General features: G+C 44.3%; 3 protein-coding genes across 4 annotated transcripts in view; all 3 read left to right on the forward strand.

Moving 5' to 3' along the window:
* Positions 1–22,293, forward strand: part of LOC117769190 (uromodulin) — a 90,134-nt gene extending 67,841 nt beyond the window's left edge. The window contains exons 3-5 of one of the 2 annotated variants that reach the window (XM_034597933.1): positions 19,598–20,049; positions 20,210–20,717; positions 22,207–22,293. In XM_034597933.1, the coding sequence (XP_034453824.1) occupies positions 19,641–20,049; positions 20,210–20,493 (693 nt within the window). In that variant the 5' untranslated portion in view covers positions 19,598–19,640 and the 3' untranslated portion in view covers positions 20,494–20,717; positions 22,207–22,293. Of the gene's footprint in view, positions 1–19,597; positions 20,050–20,209; positions 20,718–20,915; positions 21,149–22,206 lie in introns of those variants that run through there. The other variant, XM_034597925.1, reaches the window with a different exon arrangement.
* LOC117771845 (sodium-independent sulfate anion transporter-like) lies at positions 1,100–4,427 on the forward strand. The gene is made up of 5 exons (XM_034602654.1): positions 1,100–1,238; positions 2,820–2,931; positions 3,086–3,141; positions 4,068–4,208; positions 4,287–4,427. The coding sequence occupies exons 1-5, from the start codon at positions 1,100–1,102 to the stop codon at positions 4,421–4,423; spliced, it is 585 nt and encodes a 194-aa protein (XP_034458545.1). The 3' UTR covers positions 4,424–4,427.
* Positions 17,872–25,167, forward strand: LOC117771851 (deleted in malignant brain tumors 1 protein-like). The gene is given in 11 exon segments (XM_034602667.1): positions 17,872–17,882; positions 17,962–18,031; positions 18,033–18,054; positions 19,264–19,601; positions 22,341–22,647; positions 22,841–23,155; positions 24,091–24,127; positions 24,355–24,597; positions 24,713–24,869; positions 24,972–25,047; positions 25,148–25,167. Coding segments are annotated over 10 exon segments (1,569 nt in total). The 5' UTR covers positions 17,872–17,882; positions 17,962–17,977.
* Positions 25,168–25,441: the final 274 nt, after the last annotated feature.

Genomic DNA, 25,441 nt, shown 5'->3' on the forward strand with positions numbered 1-25,441 from the left:
GACCCTCCGGGGCGCGGGACAGGAACTGAAGGAGACGCTGCGAGGATCCCCGACGTCGGAACAGCAGTGACGTCAGCCGGGACCCTCCGGCGCGGAACAGGAACTGGAGTATATTCCGCGAGGACCCCCGAAGTCGGAACAGGAGTAACGTCAGCCGGGACCCTCCGGCGCAGGACAGGAACTTAAGGAGACGCTGCGAGGATCCCCGACGTCGGAACAGCAGTGACGTCAGCCGGGACCCTCCGGCGCGGAACAGGAACTGGAGTATATTCCACGAGGACCCCCGACGTCGGAACAGGAGTGACGTCAGCCGGGACCCTCCGGCGCGGGACAGGAACTGGAAGAGACGCTGCGAGGATCCCCGACGTCGGAACAGGAGTGACGTCAGCCGGGATTCTCCGGCGCGGGACAGGGACTGGAGGAGACGCTGCGAGGATCCCCGACGTCGGAACAGGAGTGACGTCAGCCGGGACCCTCCGGCGCGAGACAGGAACTGGAAGAGACGCCGCGAGGATCCCCGACGTCGGAACAGGAGTGACGTCAGTCGGGACCCTCCGGTGCGGGACAGGAACTGAAGGAGACGCTGCGAGGATCCCCGACGTCGGAACAGGAGTGACGTCAGCCGGGAGCCTCCGGCGCGGGACAGGAACTGGAAGAGACGCTGCGAGGATCCCCGACGTCGGAACAGGAGTGACGTCAGTCGGGACCCTCCGGTGCGGGACAGGAACTGAAGGAGACGCTGCGAGGATCCCCGACGTCGGAACAGGAGTGACGTCAGCCGGGACCCTCCGGCGCGGGACAGGAACTGGAAGAGACGCTGCGAGGATCCCCGACGTCGGAACAGCAGTGACGTCAGCCGGGACCCTCCGGCGCGGAACAGGAGGGAACTGCGGCCCAGCCAGGACGGGGGAAGGCTGCGGCCCAGCCAGGACAGGGGAAGGCTGTGGCTCAGCCAGGACAGGGGAAAGCTGTGGCTCAGCCAGGACTGGAGGTGAGGGGTTCCTGTTGTGGGCGCCCCCTCTCCGACGTCTGCCACCCCCAGCAGAGACTTTCTCCCTAAGGCTGCGGGGTCCTCCAAACGCCAGGCGGCTTCCCACGTATGGGTTTGTGGATGGGGCTGGAGGGTGGTGCCTGTGAACAGGCCAGAGAGGCGGGGGGTTGCTGCTCCGACATCTGCCACCCACAGCAGAAGCTTTCTGGAGGCTGCGGGGTCCTCCCCGAGCCAGGCGGCTTCCCACGTACGGGTTTGAGGATGGGACTGGAGGGTTGAGGAATTCTTTAAGTCTGTCCCTCACCTCCACGAGGTACGGGACGAAATGGCTCACCCAAGGGCGGTCTCTCAGCCATGCCTCCACAACAGAGATCTCCTCCAGGGTCTCTGCTTGGTGCTGGGTGCCCGGTGAACCCAGCTTGTCCACCAGACAATCCAAATAATAAACTTGTTCGTAAAAAAAACTAATCTCTGCTGGGTCCATATCTTTGGTCGGATCGTTCTGTCACGGTGTGGGGGGGCAGTTGGACCCAGACGCAGAGTTTAAACTTAAAAAAGGTATAATTTTAATCAAAACGAATCTTTAACAAACCAAACTGGGAGCACAAAGGGAGAAAATACAGGAAGCTTACACGGGGGGGGTGCAGAGGTGCAGAGGCTCAGGAGACACGGGATACAGAAGTACAGGGATAGCAGGGCAGGAGATCCGGACAGGAGGACAGGACAGGTATACACGAGAACACATACGACCAGAGACATACGACGACGATCCGACAAGGACAAAGGGAAGAACCGAGGCTTAAATACAGACACACAGGAAAGGCAGGGGCAATTTGACACAGGTGTAACACATGAGGACTGGTGCAGACAATCACAGACAGGAAGTGAAGAAAGAACACACAAGCAACAGAGACTACAAAATAAAACACGAAACAGAACACGGAGTGTGAAAACATGAAACAGGAGATACTAAATAACTGAAAACACCTTGGAAATGGTGGAAACTAAGCACTGGAAAATATTAAACCCTGACACAAGGCCAGAATTTGAAAATTTGAGAATTTTATTGGTGAAAAAAATAACTTTTAGTGGGTATTTCATGGACTGTCACAGTTGCCCCATAAGATGTAGCTACTGTGTTGAGGCTGCCAGTGGAGAATATCCCCTGGACCCATTCCAAACGTTTGTGTAAGTACCATTCATTTACACACCCACATTTCTAAACATATGGCCCAGATTGAAAAAACAGACTTGAATCCTCTTTGAAGAAGAGTTGTGATAGAAATGTAAAGTACAAACTGTCAGTGGTTTAGTTAGTGAACTGCAGTAAAACAGGATATTAGTTTGTGTGAAAGCCACTTCCTACCACCACATCTATGACTTCCTGTGCTGAGCCCATCAGCTGTAACCACAGTATTTCTGTGAAATCTGTGGATCCGAAACATTCCTGCATGATTTGTCCGAGATCATGACTCTGTAAATATTTAATTGCCTTATGTATTTATTTATAATTTCATTTGATAGGGAGAGTGCTCATTGATCAACAGACAAATCTATTTAAATGAGCCAGAGTCAGCAGTACATGCTAATTTGCATCTGTTGTCCCAAACCAGTTCTTAAACAGGAACCTGAAATACAATAACATGACTTATTGTCGTCTGCAGGTTTTCTCTTAGACTTCATCTCTTTCCCTGTAATAAAAGGCTTTATTACAGGGAATATATATAGACTATATATAAAGACTTGTGCTGCTGCAGTAACCATTGCAGCTGAAGAACGAGTGTTTGATCAAACTGTCGGCTGATTTGAGCTTCCTGTTTGTCCTTAGCCAGTCAGAACGACTACAGGATTGATGCCAACCAGGAGCTGCTGGCAATTGGTGTGACCAACATCATGGGCTCCTTTGTGTCAGCGTACCCTGTCACCAGCAGCTTTGGGAGGTGTGTGTGTGTGCGTATGAGAACGTATGTGTGAGTTTGTGTGTGTGTGTGTGTGTGTGTGTGTGTGTGTGTGTGCGTGTGCGTGTGAGAGAAAGAAAGAGAGAGAGAGCGCTATCACGTATATACAGTGTCATTTATTTCTCTTCACCTCCAGGACAGCAGTGAACTCCCAGACTGGTGTGTGTACTCCAACTGGAGGGATCATCACCGGTGAGTCAACACTCACTTAAACTCTCTTCCACCCTCTTGTGGTTGTTTGTGTGTGTGTGTGTGTGTGTGTGTGTGTGTGTGTGTGTGTGTGTGTGTGTGTGCGTGCGTGCGTGCGTGCGTGCGTGCGTGCGTGCGTGCGTGCGTGTGTGTGTGTGAGATTATGATAAGATATGGTCCTGGAGACACTTACTGTAGCCAGAACAACCACAGAGGTTTGGGGTACATTGACGGGGGTCTATCTATCTGTCCACCTGTCTGTCCATGGGCAGAAATGATCAACATAGTAACATTCAAACTGTACAAAAGATACAATCACAGAACTTCACAGGCTGTGGTCTGACCTGTGAGTACTAAGCCGTCATGTACTACTCCACTAATGACTACTGAGTTACTTATGGACTCCTTCTCCCTTCCCTGTATCCTCCGTTAATTGTTGAAAACATCAGGCCCTGGCTTTAGCAGAGAAACATTAAACAGAGACAGCCCAGCATGTGAACACAGAGAGTTAATGTAGTACTTTTTTAAAAAAAAATGTATTATACACTACCATAAAAGATTGATATTGGTTTGGCTTTTTTTCAACCAATAAAACAGCAGATTTAGACACTCATGAGTATGCTCATCACAGAAGAGAAGGATTTCTCTAAAGTGCTGTTCCTTTAGATGCCACAACCTTGTCTTGCTTTAATTTTACATTTTTGCTTTTCTGGGTCCATTAAACATCACATAGTTCCTGATGTCTTAACTAGGTTTTCTCTCTCAACACCAACCTCTTATTGCCACAAAGACAATGCCCATTCCTTCCATTTTAAATCATTATAATTAAAGCAATCTATTTTACTGAATGTATTTATGTTTGTGTGTTTATTAAGATTGAAAATGAGAAATTCCTGTAAATGTGACCTTCCCTCTGTGGTGTTTTGCAGGTGTGATCGTGTTGCTCTCTCTGGCGTTCCTCATGCCAGCCTTCTACTACATCCCCAAAGCTTCTCTGGCTGCTGTGATCATCTGTGCGGTTGCTCCCATGGTGGATTACCACGTCGTGCTTAAGATGTGGAGGATACGCAGTAGGTGTTACCTCAATTTTGTGCCTCCGTGGATCTGTCTGTTTATTTGAAGTCTGGGTGCTTGTGTGACCTCCACAGAGCTGGACCTGCTGCCTTTTGTCGTGACGTTCCTGTTGAGCTTCTGGCAGGTGCAGTACGGTATTATCGGAGGTGTGGCTGTATCTGGAGTTCTGCTGCTGTACAACACGGCCAGACCCCAGATAAAGGTACAGTAATATTCTTTACAGGAACGTGTGTGAGTGAGTGCATGACACTTCTACTGTGAAACACATGAATCCTTTCAAAGGCAGCACACTAATTTGCTCACTGTTTTCTGTAAAGTCAGTAACAAAGCACTTTTCACATACAAGAGTTATTATGTGCTTTGCAGGGCCCAAAAAGTAAAAAACAGTTACACCGTACAAAAAGTGAAAACAGAAGACAAACACACACAATACAAAACAACAATATAATGTCCAGTAAAGTGCATATAGAGACAGATCTGGTTAACTTAAGTGACCTGAACGCCTTTTTAAACAGGTTTGTGGTTTTTAAATGATTCCAAAAATCAGCAAACCTTGATGTAGGTCGGGTGTTCCACAACTTTGGTGCCATTGTCTCAAAAGGCACAAGAGATAGTCATTTTCTAATAAGACCTTGTAGTGGAAAATTGCACTGACCAGTGTCTAAGGTATTGGAAATCCCCCTGACCAGGTGTCTAACTGCTGTGATACTGTCTACCTGACAGGATGGAACCCTTATTTGGTGGTGTCTCACTGCTATGACCTTGATCAACAGGGTGCATGCCCTTATTTGGTGATGTTTTTCTTCCAACTGCTACAGCGGATGGACAGACACAGATGATCTCATGTCTTTCATGTCTTTTTTCATATTATGTTTTATGAAACGCCTCTTTGCATAAGTTCTGGCTTTTGTGAACTTGCGGCCAGTTCCATTTTGAGCACCCGTGCTTGTTGTTTAACCTCTGCAGAGCTTACTATTATAAAGACTCAAAGGCAACTCCAGTCTGAGAATTTCATTATTTCAAATCTCAAGATGAATTTCCATCACAAACTTGGCGTCACGAACAGGATCCCTTGAAAGATCGTCTGGACCCGAGAAGTCTTCGGTGGTTGGCCACCCAGGAGAAAAAAATCTTCTGCCTCTACCTCCAACAGTGAAGAGAAGAGAGGGCCAAAATAACTGGGGTTCCGGACCTTCTTCACAGGGATCCAAAGACCTCTCTTTGGTCATCTTATATCTGGTGAAATGTTGAAATTCAGATTTTCATGACTGTTTAGATGATTTCTCAAATACGAAATCAAACATAAGAAGTAATACATTTAAAGGGTTTTATTTGGAACGGGTGTATTAGTCATTCTCTCTGGATTATTGTGGATTATTAATGTTAATCTGACCCATTTTGTGGCAATCATCCTTGTTGAAGGCTTTTTTCCTGTTTTTTGCCGTAAAGAGAAACAAGGATTCGTGGAGACGTCCACATCTTAAATTGAGTGTTCAAGGGAAATTGTAGACGTGCACAATTTCATACACTTAATTGATAAAGATGGGTAACAAGGGAAGTCAGGGACTTCAAAACCCAGAAAGTCCAAATGGTGGGCTTTATGGTTGCAAGAGTGAGGACGGGAAAGTGTGACATTTTCTTCCAATATGGTCCAGAGACTTTGCTTTTCCTCATAACGGGTCATTCATTGTCGAAAATTTTTTACTTTTAAGAGAGAAACTCCTCAAGAAAGAGGAAGAATTAAAAAGAGGAAGAATTAAAAAGCAACAAAAAAAATTGTGTTGCTGAACGTCAACACAAAGAAACCAAAGACAAAACTCAGCAGAAAAAGAATCAACAACTCCAGAAAGCACAGCTAACCATGATGCAGGCTGTGTCAGCCCTGTCAAGGCCACGCAGACAAGATAACGCTGATAGCAGAGCCAACTTCACTGTACCAGGAACAGAGGGGCGCGGACGTGGCCGTGGGCGAGGCTTCTCTGTACACTGGGCAAGGGACTGCCCCAGCAGCGAGAGGAGGGGGAGACAAGAACTTTCACTACCGACTGAACTACAGAAAGTGAGGAGGGGGCAGACGGGGGGAGACGACCAATCTACCCGCCGAGGATCAGAGAAAGGGAAGTGAAACACACACACATACATGCCAAAGCAATGAAGAAAACGCTTGCAATTCTAACCGCACACACACACACACACACACACACACACAAAAGCTCCAGCAATGAAGAAATCGCTTGCTAAACTAACCGCACACACACACCAGAGCAAACACAACTTTGTGGTTCTTATGTTAAGTACAATAGTGATGCTTTTAAGAAAATGCCTCAACTCGAACTGTGTGTTAACGGTCACAAACTTAATTTCATGGTCGACTCTGGTGCAGGTTATTCTGTGGTTAGGATGTCAGATTTGCCCACATCTCCTGAGATGAGTGGTCGCTTTATATTCTCTCAAGGTGCCAGCGGTGCCAATGTAAAAGAAAATTTCACAAAACCTCTCAAATGCGCCGCTCAGTTTGACAAACATCCCATAAGGTTTGAACATGATTTTCTGTTGTCTCCCTGTTGCCCAATTGATCTATTAGAAAGAGATTTGATGATGGTGTTAGGCCTCAATTTAGTATCCTCCCCTGATGGAGTGACAGTTACGCACAATTCTTCTTCACAATGTCACAGACCACACATGAGCAGCTGCTTGTATATCAGTGGCAACTTCCTATAAATGCCTCCACTGATCTGCTCTCCAGGTCAGGGTCTCTCGACACCCCTTTTTTCAGATTTTATGCACACTGATTCACTGCATTGCACTTCACATGTGACAGACACAGCAGATCACGTTTATGAATCTCTGTTTTTGCCTTTTCCTGATGATTCTCTGAAAGTGTCCAATATTTTTTGGTCTGTTTCCAGAAGTGCAGCTTCCGTCTCACTCACTGACCAACAGATGGCACTGTTTCGCATCTCGAATTCCAGCCCTCACATCTCGCTCTCCAAGTCCCATGATGACCAGTGGCAAGGCTTAGGCCCATTTGTCAGATCATGCCAGGCTGCCGTTGATTGGCAACCCACAACCATGCCTGACGTAATGTATTCACCCAGTCTGAGTGCATTTGATCTAAAAATGTCTCCAACCTTCTGTTCTCCAGCCACACGCTCATTTGTTGTGACTGAAAATCACCTTCATTCTTATGCAATGTTGTCCAACCCCTCTGATGTTTCGCCTTTACTTTCAGATCTGCCTGAAACACTGTGGGCAAAGGACAAATAGGATGTGGGCCTCATCAGAAACTGTGATCCAGTCAAAATCACTCCAAAATCTGATTATAGGCCATGTAAACAACAATATCCACTCAGACAGAATGCAGTGGAGGGGATACGTCCTGTTTTTGAATCCTTTGTGCAGGCTGGTGTAATTGTCCCCTGCCCTGATTCACCGGTCCGCACTCCACTGTTCCCAGTTAAGAAGATCAGAGACAAAGGTCAACCTACTGAGTGGCGGTTTGTGCAGGATCTGAAGGCTGTGAATGATGCCGTAATTTCTCGATCGCCTATTGTTCCCAACCCATACACGCTGCTTTCCCAAATTCCGCCTAATGCAGCGTGGTTTTCGGTTGTAGACTTATCCAATGCTTTTTTGTTAGTGTTCCTGTCCACAGGGACAGCCAGTACTGGTTAGCTTTTAATTTTGAAAACAAGGCCTACACGTTCACACGCCTATGTCAAGGCTACTGTGAATCTCCATCATTATACAATCAGGCTCTCAGGAACAGTCTTGAATCCCTCATCGTCATTCCGGGTTCAGTTCTCTTGCAGTATGTTGATGATCTACTAGTTGCTAGTCTCACACAGGAGCAATGTGAAACAGATACGATCGCTTTGCTGAGACATCTGGCTCGTGACGGCCATAAAGTCAGCCTCAGCAAACTAGTTTGTTCAACAAACTGTCACGTTTCTGGGTCATGTCGTCACCAAAGATGGCAAATCCCTGTCTGATAAGAGAGTAGAAGCTATTGTTAACATGCCTAACCCTTGACGAAGAAACAACTCATGTCATTCATCGTTAGAACGTTCATTCCTGACTTTGCTCTTCTTGAAGCCCCTTTAGGTGCTCTGTACCATGGCAAATCACTCACTCCTCACGAACGTGTCGTTTGGACTCACGAGGCAGACGAGGCATTTGTCACACTGAAGAAGACGCTGCAGCAATCTCCCACTCTTGCTCTCCCTAACCCTGACAAACCTTTTGTTCAGGCTGTGGATGAGAGAGACCGCTGCATGACTTCTGTCCTCCTTCAGTCTCATGGTGACAAATATCGCCCTGTCGCCTACTTCTTCGCCAAACTTGATCCGGTGGCAGCTGGCCTTCCACGTTGTTTGTGTGCAGTGGCCGCCTGTGAAAAAAGCCGTCCTTGCCTCACGAGACATAGTAGGTTACTCTGACTTGACACTCCTTGTTCCTCATGCTGTGTCTCTCATTCTTACAGAACAGAAGACCTCACATCTCTCTGCTGCTCGCTGGTTGAGGTATCACACTGTTCTTCTTGACATGCCCAACATCACAGTGAAACGCTGTTCAACTTTGAACCCAGCCACGCTTCTTCCGCTTCCGGATGACGGGGAAGAACACAACTGTGTGGCTGAACTTCAAGTCCAGTGTTCCCCACGACCTGACCTCTCTGACGAACCTCTTTCTAACTCTGACTTGATTCTGTATGTCGATGGGTCCGCCTCACATGACCCTGTCTCTGGTACTAACTGTGTTGGTTTTTCTGTTTGTTCAGATAACGAAGTTCTCCTCTCGAGTTCTCTTTCTCATCACCTCTCAGCACAGGCAGCAGAGCTCATTGCACTCATGGAAGCATGCAAATTGGCTACTGGTAAAACACTCACAGTCTACACTGACTCCAGATATGCGTTCGGTGTAACTCATGATTTTGGCGCCCTTTGGCAACACAGAACTTCCTCACATCTTCTGGTAAAAGATAGCACACCACGGTCTCATCACAGATCTTCCGTCTGCCATTTTGCATTGTTAAGAGACATTATTCCACGATGGGGAATTCCTAGCAGAATTTCCAGTGACAATGGCAGACACTTCGTAAACGAAGCTGTCAAACAACTCGGTTCTCATCTAACTATGGATGTGCGAACACACTGTGCATATCATCCAGCCAGTGGTGGAGCTGTGGAACAAGAGAACGGCACACTCAAAACTAAACTTGCAAAGTGCTGTGAAGGCACAGGTCTTGCATCGACAAAAGTCCTGCCTCTGGTGCTGATGTACATGAGGATGAGAAAACAAACCCCACATTGGTGTGGATCCTCCGTCTTCTCCGCTTCCATCCACAGACTTGTGTCATCATGATATGTTGTCCTATTTCTCTAACCTGACTTCTTCAGGTGGCAAGACCCCTACCAGGTACTGCTCACAACCCACACAGCAGTGAAAGTTGCTGAAAGAGCCACCTGGATCCACGCTAGCCACTGCAAATGAGTACCAGCTCCATCTGACCAGCTGACGCCTTCAACTCAAAGCACACACACTGATACTTCCACTGGTTGAGAAGCACCGAGAGTGTTGTATGATTAACCACACGAGCGTTCTGCGACAACACAGAAGAAATCTGCCTGACAACTGAGACCATGGACAGGCCATGGCATCCATTTCGACATCCAGGGTTGTGTGGCCTCAGAGGCTCGCTATACGTGTTACTCATGATCTCCTCTATTATTGTTTTGCACATTATTCTGTCTAGATGCACTCCTGTAAAAGTCTCTGATGATCTAACGAACTGTCTTTTCCTACGGTGTCCTCTCAGAATCATCCAACACATGCAAATTTGACTAGACACAAGATAAAGTGATTCAGGTCCCCTTGATCCGTAACTTATTCCCCATCCCTCCCTACCTGGACACTGACAGCACAGATGGTTCTGATGACGATACTCAATTTTAAGTTTTTTTATGTTATTTTCTCCCCCCAGATTGCTTATGTGTTTCTTAGTGATTTCACTAGAAAAAAACAGCTACTGCAATTATCCTTTCAACTTCATATTTTATGATGCCTTAATTTAAATCTCTGTGAATTTTTAAGATTGATGTGAGTTACTTTATGAAGTTTGTACATACTTAATACATTTTTACTTCCTAGCAAGAATTTAAAAAGTTTTTACTGCATATTTTCAACCTTAGATATACTGTATGTTGACCTTTAACATTTTATTACATTTTAATATGAGTTACTTTTGCCAATCAATACAGTATGTTACATTTTGATAATGGTTAATGAGATGATGATGTTGTTTGACCTGATTTCCTTCCATTTTCATTTTAAATGCTTGCTCAATTACAGGAAAATAACTTTTTTTTTCTTTCCACAAAAACAGCAGCGGCTACCTATTGCACCTCCCTGCCATGCATCGATGTTCTAGAACCTCTCCATGGTGGATGTGACCCTGTACGTACGCAAAGTACCAGGGTTGAAGACTCGTCGATATTCTTCAATGATTATGATGTTGATTATGATGTTTCTTGATTATTTTTCGTTAGTGATCATATTTTTATTGATGATCAAAGTGGGAAGTGTAGTGGGAAATTGCACTGACCAGTGTCTAAGGTATTGGAAATCCCCCTGACCAGGTGTCTAACTGCTGTGATACTGTCTACCTGACAGGATGGAACCCTTATTTGTTGGTGTCTCACTGCTATGACCTTGATCAACAGGGTGCATGCCCTTATTTGGTGATGTTTTTCTTCCAACTGCTACAGCGGACGGACAGACACAGATGATCTCATGTCTTTCATGTCTTTTTTCATATTATGTTTTATGAAACGCCTCTTTGTATAAGTTCTGGCTTTTGTGAACTTGCGGCCAGTTCCATTTTGAGCACCCGTGCTTGTTGTGTAACCTCTGCAGAGCTTACTATTATAAAGACTCAAAGGCAACTCCAGTCTGAGAATTTCATTATTTCAAATCTCAAGATGAATTGTTTGTGCTAACAGTGTGTGTGTATTAGCACAGCCACAGAGTATCTCACGCTCTGAAAGGTGACACTTTACATCACCTCCTCTCTTTCCTGTCATTTACCCACTCTTCTCTCTCCCCTTATTGTCTCCCTCAGCGTCTCATCCGCGCTCAGTGGTCCTGGACTGCCATCACGTCAGCATCATAGATTACACGGTGGTCAGCGAGCTCAGGGACGTGCTGAGACAGTTCAAACAACGAGACGTGCAATTGATCTTTTCCAGATTACAGGTGAGATTATTATTTTGGGCCAGAATTCAGTTTTTATAACAACCACAACAAACTAGATGTAGAGTTATTGTGTCTTTCTCACACACTCCCTCAGCCCTCTGTTCTGGAGGTTCTCTTAGCGGCTGATCTGGAGGGCCTCAGGTACACGGACAGTGTGGAGGCGGCGCTGCTGCGAGTGGAGCCAGGACGCCTCCTGGATGACTGACACGGAAACTGTCCAATCACAGTCAGGGGTGAACATGTTTGATAGTGGACAGTTGCAGTATTGCGCCAATACTGATTTGGGAACTTTCTGATATATGATTATCAGACTTTTATGGCGTAAAAAGTGACAAACTACCTCCATTTACTGGCAGTCAGTTATCCAGTGGCAAGAGATGTCCCCCTTTTCCCCATCATAAGAACCTGTTGCCCTTCCTTGCACTTTGTACCTGCAAACCCTGACGCTGGATATGATTGTGCGATCTTCAAGATTTCAACACTAAGTTACCTGTGCTCAAAAACATGGGACCAGACGTTTTTGTAATATGTTTCAAAAAGTTTTATGTGTCGGAAATCTGTATTTTTTACGAACGGAGAACTCCCTCAGAGAGCTGCCAGAGACCAAATCTGAATTTACAGAATCCCAATTTATCAATTCATAGATTTACAATGATAACTGTAATATAAAATATAACTGTACTTTTTCAAGGATTGTTAGTGAATAAAAAGTGAATATTTTATGTGTTTGAGTGTCTTTACGTGCAACAATGTTTGAGTCATAGTGAAGCTGCACAATCGTACATTTACCATCCATCCTTACATCATCCAAGCTGTTTATCCTTTGAGGGTTGCATCGAGGTTGAAGCCAAAGAGAAAACCAACACAGACACAAGGAGAATATTCAAACCCCACAAAGAAAGTTGAAGACACATGTATATCAAAATGGAATTAGATTGTCAGAAAGTTTAGGGGAAGTATCCTGGACAGAACAAATGCAATAACTCAGAGAAACATCTGGAATAGTTGATTACATCAAGCACCATGTTAAGGCCCCTTCAGTCGTCATCAGGCAACATCGCTAAAACAACTAAAATGTCACTCAGTCGAATTCATACTTTCACCAATGCCAACAGTCCTATTTGTTTCATTTAAATTCACTAGATCTTTATATGGATCTACACAGAATTACACACACTCATAATTATCAGTCCCCTAAACATCTCAGATTTTTCCACCAAGATATTTGAATTATTCTCTGAGAAATCAGTGAAAATTTGGAAAAACATCCTTTTCCTGGATCAGCATCGAAATGCAATGGTTTCCTCCCTGAGCCATACCCTAGTCTGTTTCGTAGTTTGTGTGTAATCTTGCCAACTGACAAACAAATGATGATTTAAAACCAAACCTCCTAACACTACCATGTGACAGTCCCATAAAGAAACGTGAAAAAACTCTGAACATGAACCCAAATCCAAAGTGATGATATGTGTTCTATACTTTCAGTTTTGATTATTTGATTATTTGTCTTATCAGAATGAAGAGCAACCTCCCTAGGGGGGTGTGGTTTGCTGATTCAGTCTTTTAAATCACTTCTTAAAACCTATTTTTACAGACTTGTTATGTTGTCTTCTTCTTTTTATTTTAAATTTTTTCCGTAATTACAGCTTCTTCATGATGCTGTCTTCTAATTGCTTTTATTGATTAGTTGCTGTTATCAGTGTCACTCTAAGCACGTTGTCATCCCTGTTTTTAAAGGCGCTTTGTAAATAAAGTTGTTTATAATATTATTCTAAGAGCTGTAGAAAGACTTTCTCAGTAAGATGTGACTAAAAGTTGTATTAGTGTAGGAATGATGTCAAACTCCTTTTACTAATCCCTGTTTGTGAAGGTTCCTATATAAATTAAGTTATTAAGATGATTAATCTGAGAGCTGTGCAAACCCTTTCTCAGGATGTTGTCACTCAAAGTTGTATTTACGTAGCAATGATGTTTAACTCTTTTGTGAATAGCATCTAATCCTCAAGGGGGTGTTTGAAATGCTTTGTCGCTCACTTTCAGTAACACTGAGAACACACTTACCAACATCAAGTGGTATGAAAACATTTTTAGCACATTCTTCTTACAGTGAAGCACCTCACGCTGAGTCAAGCATTTACCTTGTAGTAATAATACTTAACCCTGTGTTGTTCCTGGGTCGGATTGACCCAGAGTGTGTGTGTGTCTGTGTGTGTGCGTGCGTGTGATCATCCGCAAGCCCTGGCCGGTCAGGGTTAGTGTTAGGGTGACCCACGGATTGTTGCTGGGAGAACAGCTGTTGGAGAACCTGTTCTCTGGTGAAACGCGCTTGACGTGACATCATGACCTGGTCAGGGGGAACAGAGCCTCTACAACCCGGGGCCCAAAGTGACCGTGGACGAGCAACTGGTTCCGTTCAGAGGTTATTCTTTTTTTTTGTTTTTTTTATATTATTATTATGTTATGTTATTATGTTATGTAGCTATAGCTAGATAGCGGCTGCTAGTCCTCGTCCTCATCTCCTCTCCTCTCATCTCTTCTCCTCCTCCTCTTCTCCCTAGGCCGGTGTCCTTTCTGACAGTACATGCCCAGCAAGCCGGCGAAATACAGCGCGGCAGCTCCTGGAGAGGAAGATCACCGTGGTCGGCACGGTTCGGAAGAACAAGCCCGAGCTCCCAACCAGGCTGCTCGCGGTCAGGGGAAGAGAGGTGTTCTCCTCCAGGTTCGCCTTCACGCCCACCGCCACTCTGGTGTCCTACATCCCAAAGAAAAACAAGAACGTGGTGCTCCTGAGCACGCGGCACGCGGAGGCCGATGTCCGAGGACGGGAAACCGGTCATCCTCCTGGACTACAACCGCAACAAAGGAGGCGTGGACAACCTAGACAAGGTGATCGGAACGTACAGCTGCAGGAGGATGACCGCGCGCTGGCCCCTGGTCATCTTCCACAACATCCTCGATGTCTCTTCGTACAACGCCTTCGTGATATGGAGAGAGATCAACCCAGACTGGATGCCGGGCAAGCGGAACAAGCGGAGGGTGTTCCTCGAGCAGCTGGGAAAGGCTCTCTTGACTCCATTCATCGCACGAAGGGAGCGCATCCCCCGCACGGAAAGCCGCAGCCGCCACCGCCGCCGCGCGGAGAGCTCTTGACCACGATGACGACGACGACGCTCGACCTGAGCGACCGGCCTCCTCCCTAGCCCTAGTCGCCGCTGCAGCAGCCCCGCTCCGGGCGAGTAAGAGGAAGAGGTGTCAGATATGCCCCGCGAAAAAGGTCCGTAAGACTCACACCGTGTGCCACGGGTGTAACAAATACATCTGCAAGGGCTGCTCACTTGTCTATTGCCCTACGTGTGTGCTAATATGTGGTGGGCTATGTGGGGGGGGGGTTAGGGGGGGTTAGTTAAATCAGTACCCAAACGCTCACAGCCAACAGCCGGGGGAAGCAGGGACAACACAAGGGTTAAAAGAGGAAGTGAGTTTTGAAATAGTACACTAGACAATCAATACAAGCAGCAGCACAGTGAGTCCAGTAAATGGTGAGAAGACTTGGTGTGTCCATATAATAAAAACAATAAATCCTTTTGAGAGATTGGGAAATGTAATCCGCTGTTATTTGATCTTTACATTGCACTCCTCGCTTCAAAGAGATCTGTTCCTTCATTTAAAAAACATTTCAACCAGTGACATCCATTGTCAGTTTTATCATGCATAGTGACCCATTACATTTCTGTGTGGATCCAGATCAGGAATTTCTTTCACTTTCTTTAACATTGTGAATTTGGGCATTTTCAACATTTTCCTTCATTTCTCACAGATTCATGGATCTTGATGAAAAAGATCAGACATGTTCTGGGGACTGCTTTGTACGAGTGTGCAAAATTAGGTGCAGGTCCAAATATAAATCTGGATGTTGTGAACTTAAATTTCATCCAGGGACAGTTTGGCCTTGGTGGAGGTATGCGCTCTACTGAGTGCCCTTCTAGTTTGTTTGTTTGAATGTTTGTTGTCAGCAGAATTACACAAAAACTACTGGACGGATTACCACGAAATCCGCACGCTATCTTTAACATTTTTGACAATTTCCCAGGGAATAACATAACAATAAACACCTGATCAGAATATTAAGAGAACTGATATCTATGAGTGTGCGTAATTTGGTTCAGCTCGACTGAATTCAAGGAGACTGTTTGGCCTTGGCGGAGGTATGCGCTCTAATGATCACCATTCTAGTTGAAATATACACTACCGTTCAAAAGTTTGGGGTCACCCAGACAATTTCGTGTTTTTCCATGAAAACTCACACTTTTATTTATCAAATGAGTTTGCAAAATGAATAGAAAATATAGTCAGGACATTGACAAGGTTAGAAATAATGATTTTTATTTGAAATATTAATTTTGTTCTTCAAACTTTGCTTTCGTCAAAGAATGCTCCATTTGCAGCAATTACAGCATTGCAGACCTTGGCATTCTAGCTGTTAATTTGTTGAGCTAATCTGTAGAAATGTCACCCCACGCTTCCTGAAGCACCTCCCACAAGTTGGATTGGCTTGATGGGCACTTCTTGCGTACCATACGGTCAAGCTGCTCCCACAACAGCTCAATGGGGTTGAGATCTGGTGACTGCGCTGGCCACTCCATTACAGACAGCATACCAGCTGCCTGCTTCTTCACTAAATAGTTCTTGCATAATTTGGAGGTGTGCTTTGGGTCATTGTCCTGTTGTAGGAGGAAATTGGCTCCAATCAAGCCCTGTCCACAGGGTATGGCATGGCGTTGCAAAATGGAGTGATAGCCTTCCTTATTTAAAATCCCTTTTACCTTGTACAAATCTCCCACTTTACCAGCACCAAAGCAGCCCCAGACCATCACATTACCTCCACCATGCTTGACAGATGGCGTCAGGCACTCTTCCAGCATCTTTTCACCTGTTCTGTGTCTCACAAATGTTCTTCTGTGTGATCCAAACACCTCAAACTTTGATTCGTCTGTCCATAACACTTTTTTCCAATCTTCCTCTGTCCAATGTCTGTGTTCTTTTTGCCAATATCAATCTTTTCTTTTTATTGGCCAGTCTCAGATATGGCTTTTTCTTTGCCACTCTGCCTAGAAGGCCAGCATCCCGGAGTCGCCTCTTCACTGTAGACGTTGACACTGGCGTTTTGCGGGTACCATTTAAAGAAGCTGCTAGTTGAGGACCTGTGAGGCGTCTATTTCTCAAACTAGAGACTCTAATATACTTGTCTTCTTGCTGAGTTGTGCACCGGGGCCTCCCACTTCTCTTTCTACCCTGGTTAGACGCCCGTTTGTGCTGTTCTCTGAAGGGAGTAGTACACACCGTTGTAGGAAATTTTCAGTTTCTTCGCAATTTCTCGCATGGAATAGCCTTCATTTCTAAGAACAATAATAGACTGGCGAGTTTCACATGAAAGTTCTCTTTTTCTGGCCATTTTGAGAGTATAATCGAACCCACCAAATGTGATGCTCCAGATACTCAACTAGCTCAAAGGAAGGCCAGTTTTATAGCTTCTCTCACCAGCAAAACAGTTTTCAGCTGTGCTAACATAATTGCACAAGGGTTTTCAAGGGTTTCTAATCATCCATTAGTCTTCTAAGGCGATTAGCAAACACAATGTACCATTAGAACACTGGAGTTATAGTTGCTGGAAATGGGCCTCTATACACCTATGTAGATATTTCATTAAAAACCAGACGTTTCCACCTAGAATAGTCATTTACCACATTAACAATGTATAGAGTGTATTTCTGATTAATTTAATGTTATCTTCATTGAAAAAAACAGTGCTTTTCTTTGAAAAATAAGGAAATTTCTAAGTGACCCCAAACTTTTGAACGGTAGTGTACGTCCACCTTATAATTTCCAGAAACTGACGCAAATGGTATTTGTTCCGTCAAACTGACTGTAAAAGCCTGAACATGAAAACAGTGAGATGCTGTTAATTGAAGTGGGGACCCTTGGACCTTTAATGAATATGTTCATCACTACAACAGTCTGTCCCAGTTGTTGACGGAAGGAGGTTAATACAATGGAATGTGCAAACCTGTCAAACCAAAGGTCTCCAGTACTGTATGTTGACCTGTGAATGATTGAAGAACCATAAATATATTGACTAAGGGCTTTTGCCTGTGTGTCGGTTATGTTTGAATTTTATCCTTTTGTCCTATTTTGATTAATAAGTAGATTTTTGTTGTCATATCAAACCAGCGTTATCAATGACCTGCTTATCTGTTTCACAAATTATCTGTTCCTGTTTTCCTCTGCGAACAAAGACAGGCCTGAAATTTGCCTAGTGAGCGAGAGCAACGAGTATTATAGACTCGTGTTCTCGCTCACTAGGCAAATTTCACAAACAATTTTCAGCATCTGTTAAATTTCCACTCACTCTCTCCAAGGTGAGTACAACACTGGCAAAGTAAAGTCAGATCATAATGTGAACATATGATTTTCATACATCTCTTTTGTGTTTTTCAGCAAGTTTGTGTCGTGGATGTGGTCCATGATGGAGATGCCTGGGGGTTTGCTCTTGCTCCTAATTTTGCAGTTTTTTTACAGGGAACACTTCAGGTAAGTCAATCTGACTTTCTGTCATCTCGAGTTACATTTCATCTCACCTCGATTACACAGTAAATTTTGTGTGAACAATTAAAATTAGCAGAATGTGTTCACAGACCACACCTCACAAGTATGAATTTGTTTATTTTACCTTTTCTCTGTGATCAAGTTTTTAATCTGTCCTTAAATAACTTAAAATCAGCCTCCCAGCTCCGTCTGTGCTTCTGGTTCTGACGTATCTGGACATTGTATATTTAGAGTTGCCAACTGTTTAATCAATCAATCAAAATGTATTTCTATAGCCCATATTCACAAATAACAATTTGCCTCTTAAGGCTTAGCAAGGTGTGACACCCTCTGTCTTTAACCTTTGACAAGAGTGAGGGAAAACTACCAAATAAATAAGCCTATTAGCGGGGGGGGACTTAGAAGCCTCAGAGAGAGCTGAAAGCGACATTCATGAGAAAAGACAGTCTAACTGTCTGTTCATGTCCACAGAGTGAAGGAATAGAAGCTTAGGACTTCAATTAAAAATGTATCACATAAAAAGATAGCATTAATTGCTTATTCCCTAAAACCCTATTACTCTTGCAGGGTGTGAAGAATACCTACCACATTCAGTTTAAACGAAATTTCATTGATTTCTAAACTCATTTTAACGTGAGAATTATCAACTGTACAGATCCACTGATGTTAATATACATCACTTTTCTGTTTAACTGCACTCAAAGTCAAAAATAAACATCCTTTTCGGAATCTGTGTGAAATGGCCTATTATTTAGTTTATTACAAAAAACAAAACAAAAACAGCTTATCAATGTTCTGCCTGTTGACTTTTGAACAAGGAAATGTCTTCAGTGATCTGAACACTGAACACATTTCCTTGTTCACTGAACACATTTCCTTGTTCTTTCATTCTCATATGAAATAACAAGGAAATGTTTTGGATAATCTGAAGTGGTACATAGCTGTTAATATTGAGGTGATATAATAAATATTCATTGTTGATTTTCAATCATGAATACTGACGTCTGTAAATACACACTTAAATACATTTCCCATATTATAACACTCATTCTTGCCAGAATTGCCTTTTGAGTACTCAAAGCTTTATGTACTAATTTCTAGAATCAGTTCAATCTTGGTTTTCACGGTTTCATTTGGAGAAGCGAATAAACTTTTACAAGAGCATGGATCAAACTGTCTTCGTACTTTTCACAGGGACACTTGTCTCCAGCTGTGATTCATGTCACGATGAATCCATGTGCCTGGAGTCACGGGAAAGAGGAGACACGTTCAGTGGCCCGGTCCTCTCTTGTGTCTGTAAAGATGGCTTCGTAGGCGATGGTCTCACCTGCTACGACACAGAACTCTGCAGTGACTCTTCGTGCTGTAACCAAGGTTATCACTGGTCACCAGACAGCGGCTGTGTAGAAACTGACGAGTGCTCCCTCCCAGACCCACCGTGTGCGCCGCCTCAGGTGTGCCACAACACACCAGGCTCTTTCATATGTATGGTGCCTTCCTCCACCGCCAGATCTGGGCCCTCTCCCCAATCTGTCCAGTTCAGGTGTTGAAACACTGTTTGCCCAACAGGCATGGACTGCATCAGTAATAATGGGGTCGCCCGCTGCGCTGACCCCTGTGAGCGCTACACTGAGCTGCACCATGACTGGCGGTCGACAGACAACACAATGAATCTGATCCCACGCTGTGACAGAGATGTTAACTGGCAAGGCTGGTATCGTCTGTTCCTGAATCAAACCAGTGCCCACGTTCCCGAGAGGTGTGTTCAGACAAACAGGTGTGGAACACACGCTCCCCTATGGATAACAGAGCCTCATCCCACACAGCCAGGTGTGATTGTAAATCGGAATGTATGTAATCACTGGAGCTCCAGCTGCTGCTCTTTTAGATCACACACCATCAATGTCAAACTCTGCAATGGAAACTACTACGTCTACAAACTGGTGAAGCCGAGCACATGCAATCTTACCTACTGTGCAGGTACTGAAACTTTACTCTCTAACAAAAAATTCAATTTTCCAATTTAATCCATCCATTGTAAGCGTTATAGAGAATATATTGTCCTTTTGTTTAAATATTCAAATTACATTTTATGAACAAAAACTCATTGTTGCACACTGATGTTTTTCATTGTCAACAGAGGTGAACAGAACAGACGTTGCAGTTCCTTTGACCACTCCTGGTCCAGGACAGAAAGGCACCTCTCAAACAGCAGCAGTGCACCACACCACAGATTCACCAACCACACCTGATCCAGGATCTCAGACCCTCAGCTCTGCTTTGCTCACATCTGGCACCCCTGGAACAACAGCAGTGGACAACAGCACAGGAGTCGAGGTACAGGTCCGCCTGGCCAATGGAGGAAACAGCTCCTGCTCTGGCAGAGTAGAGATCTTCCTCCGTGGACAGTGGGGGACGGTGTGATGACCACTGGGACCTGGTTGATGCTCAGGTGGTGTGCAGACAGCTGGGTTGTGGCAGGGTCCTGTCAGCACCACAACGTGCACGTTTTGGACAGGGCAGAGGGTTCATCTGGTTGGACGATGTTGCTTGCTCCGGCAGCGAATCAAAGCTGACCGAGTGCCGGCACCGAGGGATTGGATCTCACAACTGTGGTCACAGTGAGGATGCTGGTGTCGTCTGTGAAGGTAAATGCTTATTTGTAGATTTTAAGCCAATGAAGTCTCCCTAACAGACAACATAGGATAACATTAGAGAACAGAAATATGGAATATGTGCTTCACGCTGATATCACTGGAGTTTTTATAGAAATCCTTGTCTTATTGAAGTCTCTCTTTCATCTGTGTCTCTAATCAACAGTATTTTGTTGCATGTGTGTCTCGTAGCTGCTTCACCAGTGAGGCTGGTCAACTCTGACAACCGCTGCTCTGGCAGAGTGGAGATCTACCATGCTGGACAGTGGGGGACAGTTTGTGACGATTCCTGGGACCTGAACGATGCCAATGTGGTGTGCAGACAGCTGGGCTGTGGCAGGGCCCGTTCAGCACTGCAAAATGCTGCTTTTGGACAGGGCAGTGGACCCATCTGGTTGGACGACGTCATTTGTTCAGGAAGGGAACCATCGATAACACACTGCAGACATCCAGGGTTCGGGGTCCACAACTGTAGACATAATGAAGATGCCAGCATCATCTGTGACTGTAAATGTTTATATATATTTAAAGTTGGGTCCAGTTGTTATTGCTCACATTTAACTGGAAAATTGCCTCATTGATACATTTCAACATATATTGTTATTTTGTGGCACAACACGTCAAATGTGCAGTAAATGTTTATGTCAAGGAAGTAAAGTAGAGTTTTGTGCCTCAGGATAACATCATCAATTATATCTTTAACTAGAGTGACACTCAGTAGAGCACAAACTGTACCTCCGCTTACAGTCAATCCCACACATATTTGTCTAATTCTAATGGTAGAAATATAAAAGAAAAAAAGGAAGTGGTCTGATAACCTAAATTATTTATCTGTCGTACAAAGCATAGTTACAGAAAGTGGAAAAAGATTCTGAATCGAACCCTTAATCTGTATCCACACCAAAATTTTAAATGTTCTTCCAGGCCCACGCCCCAGCTCTCCACCAAGTTTGGTGGAAATCAGTTCAGTAGTTTTTTGCATAATCCTGCTGACGAATACACCAACAAACTAGAACATCACTCAGTGGCCCACATACCACCACCAAGGACCGACAGTCCCCTTAAATTAATTTGAGCTGCATCAAATTTCACACATTCATAGATATCAGTTCCCTTAATGTGCCAGATTGGATTTCATCAAGGTCAATGAATTGTTTCCTGGGTAAAAGGTCAAAATGTTGAAAAACGCCATATTTTTGCAAATTTAAAGAAAGTGAAAAAAAACCTCCTGGATGTGACCCCTGAACTGCATCTGCACCAAAATACAAGTGTTTCTTCCCTGACCCATATCACATTCTTCCACTAAGTTCTGTGGAAATCTGTTTGGTAGTTTTTGAGGAATCTTGCTTACAAACAAACATATAAACAGGTGTGAAAACAAAACCTCCTGGTCAGAGATAATAAAAAAGATGTTTTCCTCATTAATATTGATGGAGGTGCAGGCTGTTGTTGTCTTGTGGGTTCACATAGATTTTTCTTTCAGTTCAACCAGGACCAAACTCCACAGTTTCACCAACCACACCTGATCCAGGATCTCAGACCTTCACCTCTGCTTCGCTCATATCTGGCACCCCTGGAACAACAGCAGTGGACAACAGCACAGGAGTCGAGGTACAGGTCCGCCTGGCCAATGGAGGAAACAGCTCCTGCTCTGGCAGAGTAGAGATCTTCCTCCATGGACAGTGGGGGACAGTGTGTGATGACCACTGGGACCTGGTTGATGCTCAGGTGGTGTGCAGACAGCTGGGTTGTGGCAAGGTCCTGTCAGCACCACAACGAGCACGTTTTGGACAGGGCAGAGGATTCATCTGGTTGGACGATGTTGCTTGCTCCGGCAGCGAATCAAAGCTGACCGAGTGCCGGCACCGAGGGATTGGATCTCACAACTGTCGTCACAGTGAGGATGCTGGTGTTGTCTGTGAAGGTAAATGCTTATTTGTAGATTTTAAGCCAATGAAGTCTCCCTAACAGACAACATAGGATAACATTAGAGTAACAGAAATATGGAATATGTGCTTCATGCTGATATCACTGGAGTTTTAATAGAAATCCTATTGAAGTCTCTCTTTCATCTGTGTCTCTAATCAACAGTATTTTGTTGCATGTGTTTCTCGTAGCTGCTTCACCAGTGAGGCTGGTCAACTCTGACAACCGCTGCTCTGGCAGAGTGGAGATCTACCATGCTGGACAGTGGGGGACAGTTTGTGACGATTCCTGGGACCTGAACGATGCCAATGTGGTGTGTAGACAGCTGGGCTGTGGCAGGGCTCGTTCAGCACTGCAACATGCTGCTTTTGGACAGGGCAGTGGACCCATCTGGTTGGATGACGTCATTTGTTCAGGAAGGGAACCATCGATAACAGACTGCAGACATCCAGGGTTCGGGGTCCACAACTGTAGACATAATGAAGATGCCAGCATCATCTGTGACTGTAAATGTTTATATATATTTAAAGTTGGGTCCAGTTGTTATTGCTCACATTTAACTGGAAAATTGCCTCATTGATACATTTCAACATATATTGTTATTTTGTGGCACAACACGTCAAATGTGCAGTAAATGTTTATGTCAAGGAAGTAAAATAGAGTTTTGTGCCTCAGGATAACATCATCAATTATATCTTTAACTAGAGTGACACTCAGTAGAGCACAAACTGTACCTCCGCTTACAGTCAATCCCACACATATTTGTCTAATTCTAATGGTAGAAATATAAAAGAAAAAAAGGAAGTGGTCTGATAACCTAAATTATTTATCTGTCGTACAAAGCATAGTTACAGAAAGTGGAAAAAGATTCTGAATCGAACCCTTAATCTGGATCCACACCAAAATTGACATGGTTCTACCAGGCCAACGCCCCAGCTCCCCACCAAGTTTGGTGGAAATCAGTTCAGTAGTTTTTTGGATAATCCTGCTGACGAATACACCAACAAAGTAGAACATCACTCAGTGGCCCACGTACCACCACCAAGGACTGACAGTCCCCTTAAATTAATTTGAGCTGCATCAAATTTCACACATTCATAGATATCAGTTCCATTAATGTGCCGGATTGGATTTCATCAAGGTCAATGAATTGTTTCCTGGGTAAATGGTCAAAATGTTGAAAAACGCCCTATTTCGCAAAGTTAAAGAAATTGAAAAAAACCCTCCTGGATGTGACTCCTGATCTGAATCTGCACCTCAATACAAATGTTTCTTCTCTGACCCATATCACATTCTTCCACCAAGTTCTGTGGAAATCTGTTTGGTAGTTTTTGAGTAATCTTGCTTACAAACAAACATATAAACAGGTGTGAAAACATAACCTCCTGGTCAGAGATAATAAAAAAGATGTTTTCCTTTTCCTTTTTTATCCCCTCGACAGACACCAGGAGGAATGTGGCTATCAGACCAGTCCTGCTGTAAGTACCCTTTTATTGAATACGACAATCACTCACTTTTTACTTTTTGTAAAATGGTCAAGACGAACCTGGTGAAAATTGGTCTAGTCTATGCTACTTTTAACCAATCATGTCAGCGTAAGCATGCATTGCTGTTTGCCACAGTGGCTTTATACCTCCAGGACACATCAATGTCACCTATGTAGGATTTTAGGTCATCATAATAACAAGGCTTATATTTTTGACAGGTCTGCAGGTGGCCTCTCAGGCTTAGGTAGAAGAGCTAGAGCCTCCATGTCTCTGTTCCGCACCTCCACCTTCACTCAGCCTTATCCATCTGGCTTGATCACTCTCCCTGTGGGCTCACCTCTGCATGTGGGCGTCTCTGTATTAGTCAGAAACCCAAGGTTTGTAGTTGTCCTGGAGAACTGCTACGCCTCTAACTCATCAAACCCCAATGATACCGCACAATACTTTTTCATCCAGAACAAGTAAGTGTCCCTCTTCATCATTATGCTTTGTGGTTTGTAATGGAAATGGGGGGAAAAGACTGTGTATAAGGTGATGTATAATGGCCCTCATGACATGCTCCATCCTCACTTCCAGGTGCCCCACTGACCGACAAGTGGCAGTGATTGAGAGCGGCTCATCCCGACAGGCTCGTTTCTCCGCCCTGCTTCTCCTGATCCACGGTGAATACAGTGACATTTACCTCCACTGCAGCTTCAGCCTGTGTGACCAGAGGAGCTCCCGCTGTGCCCCAGTACGTCACACGTTTCACATTATCATTAGCATTATCAGTCAATAGTCACTGCAGCTTTACACTGGTTTTGATTGGATCTGTTATTCCCCCTCCTTTTCATAGTCTTGCAGAAGAAGGACATCTCACTCTGTTTCCAGCTCTGCTCCTATGAACCCCCTCACCATTGGACCAATCACTTGTGAGTATGATTAACTATGTGCTCTCAGGATTGATGTGTCAACACAATGATCAATACAGAATGAATCACCATGTTTTTACTCTTTCTTCTTTATCTTCAGGGAACAAGTCACCTGAGTGAGCTGGTAACATATAGTAATAATACAAACTCATTTCATAGTGTGATATTATTTTGTGTTTGAATTTCTATATTCATAAATCGACAATAAAAAAACATATGTTACATTGCATAATTGAATCGTAACACACATTGGTATTCCTGATTTGTACTAGCTGTGTAATGAGCTGTGAAATGATTGAAGAAAATAAAAATCAATGTCAGAGTGCTTTTCTTCTTCTCTGTGTTTATTTTCAGAAATAGTTTAAATAAATGCACAGTCATATCGACTCATCAG

This window comes from Hippoglossus hippoglossus, chromosome 1 (genome assembly GCF_009819705.1).
Source record: "Hippoglossus hippoglossus isolate fHipHip1 chromosome 1, fHipHip1.pri, whole genome shotgun sequence".
Classification (NCBI taxonomy): Eukaryota; Metazoa; Chordata; class Actinopteri; order Pleuronectiformes; family Pleuronectidae; genus Hippoglossus; species Hippoglossus hippoglossus.

Coding starts and splice junctions, on each gene's coding strand:
- LOC117771845 (XM_034602654.1), top strand. CDS start 1,100: ATGGGTTTGTGGATGGGGCTGGAGGGTGGTGCCTGTGAACAGGCCAGA. Junction 1,239..2,819: donor CGAGCCAGGCGGCTTCCCAC/GTACGGGTTTGA, acceptor GTTTGTCCTTAG/CCAGTCAGAACGACTACAGG. Junction 3,142..4,067: donor AACTGGAGGGATCATCACCG/GTGAGTCAACAC, acceptor GGTGTTTTGCAG/GTGTGATCGTGTTGCTCTCT.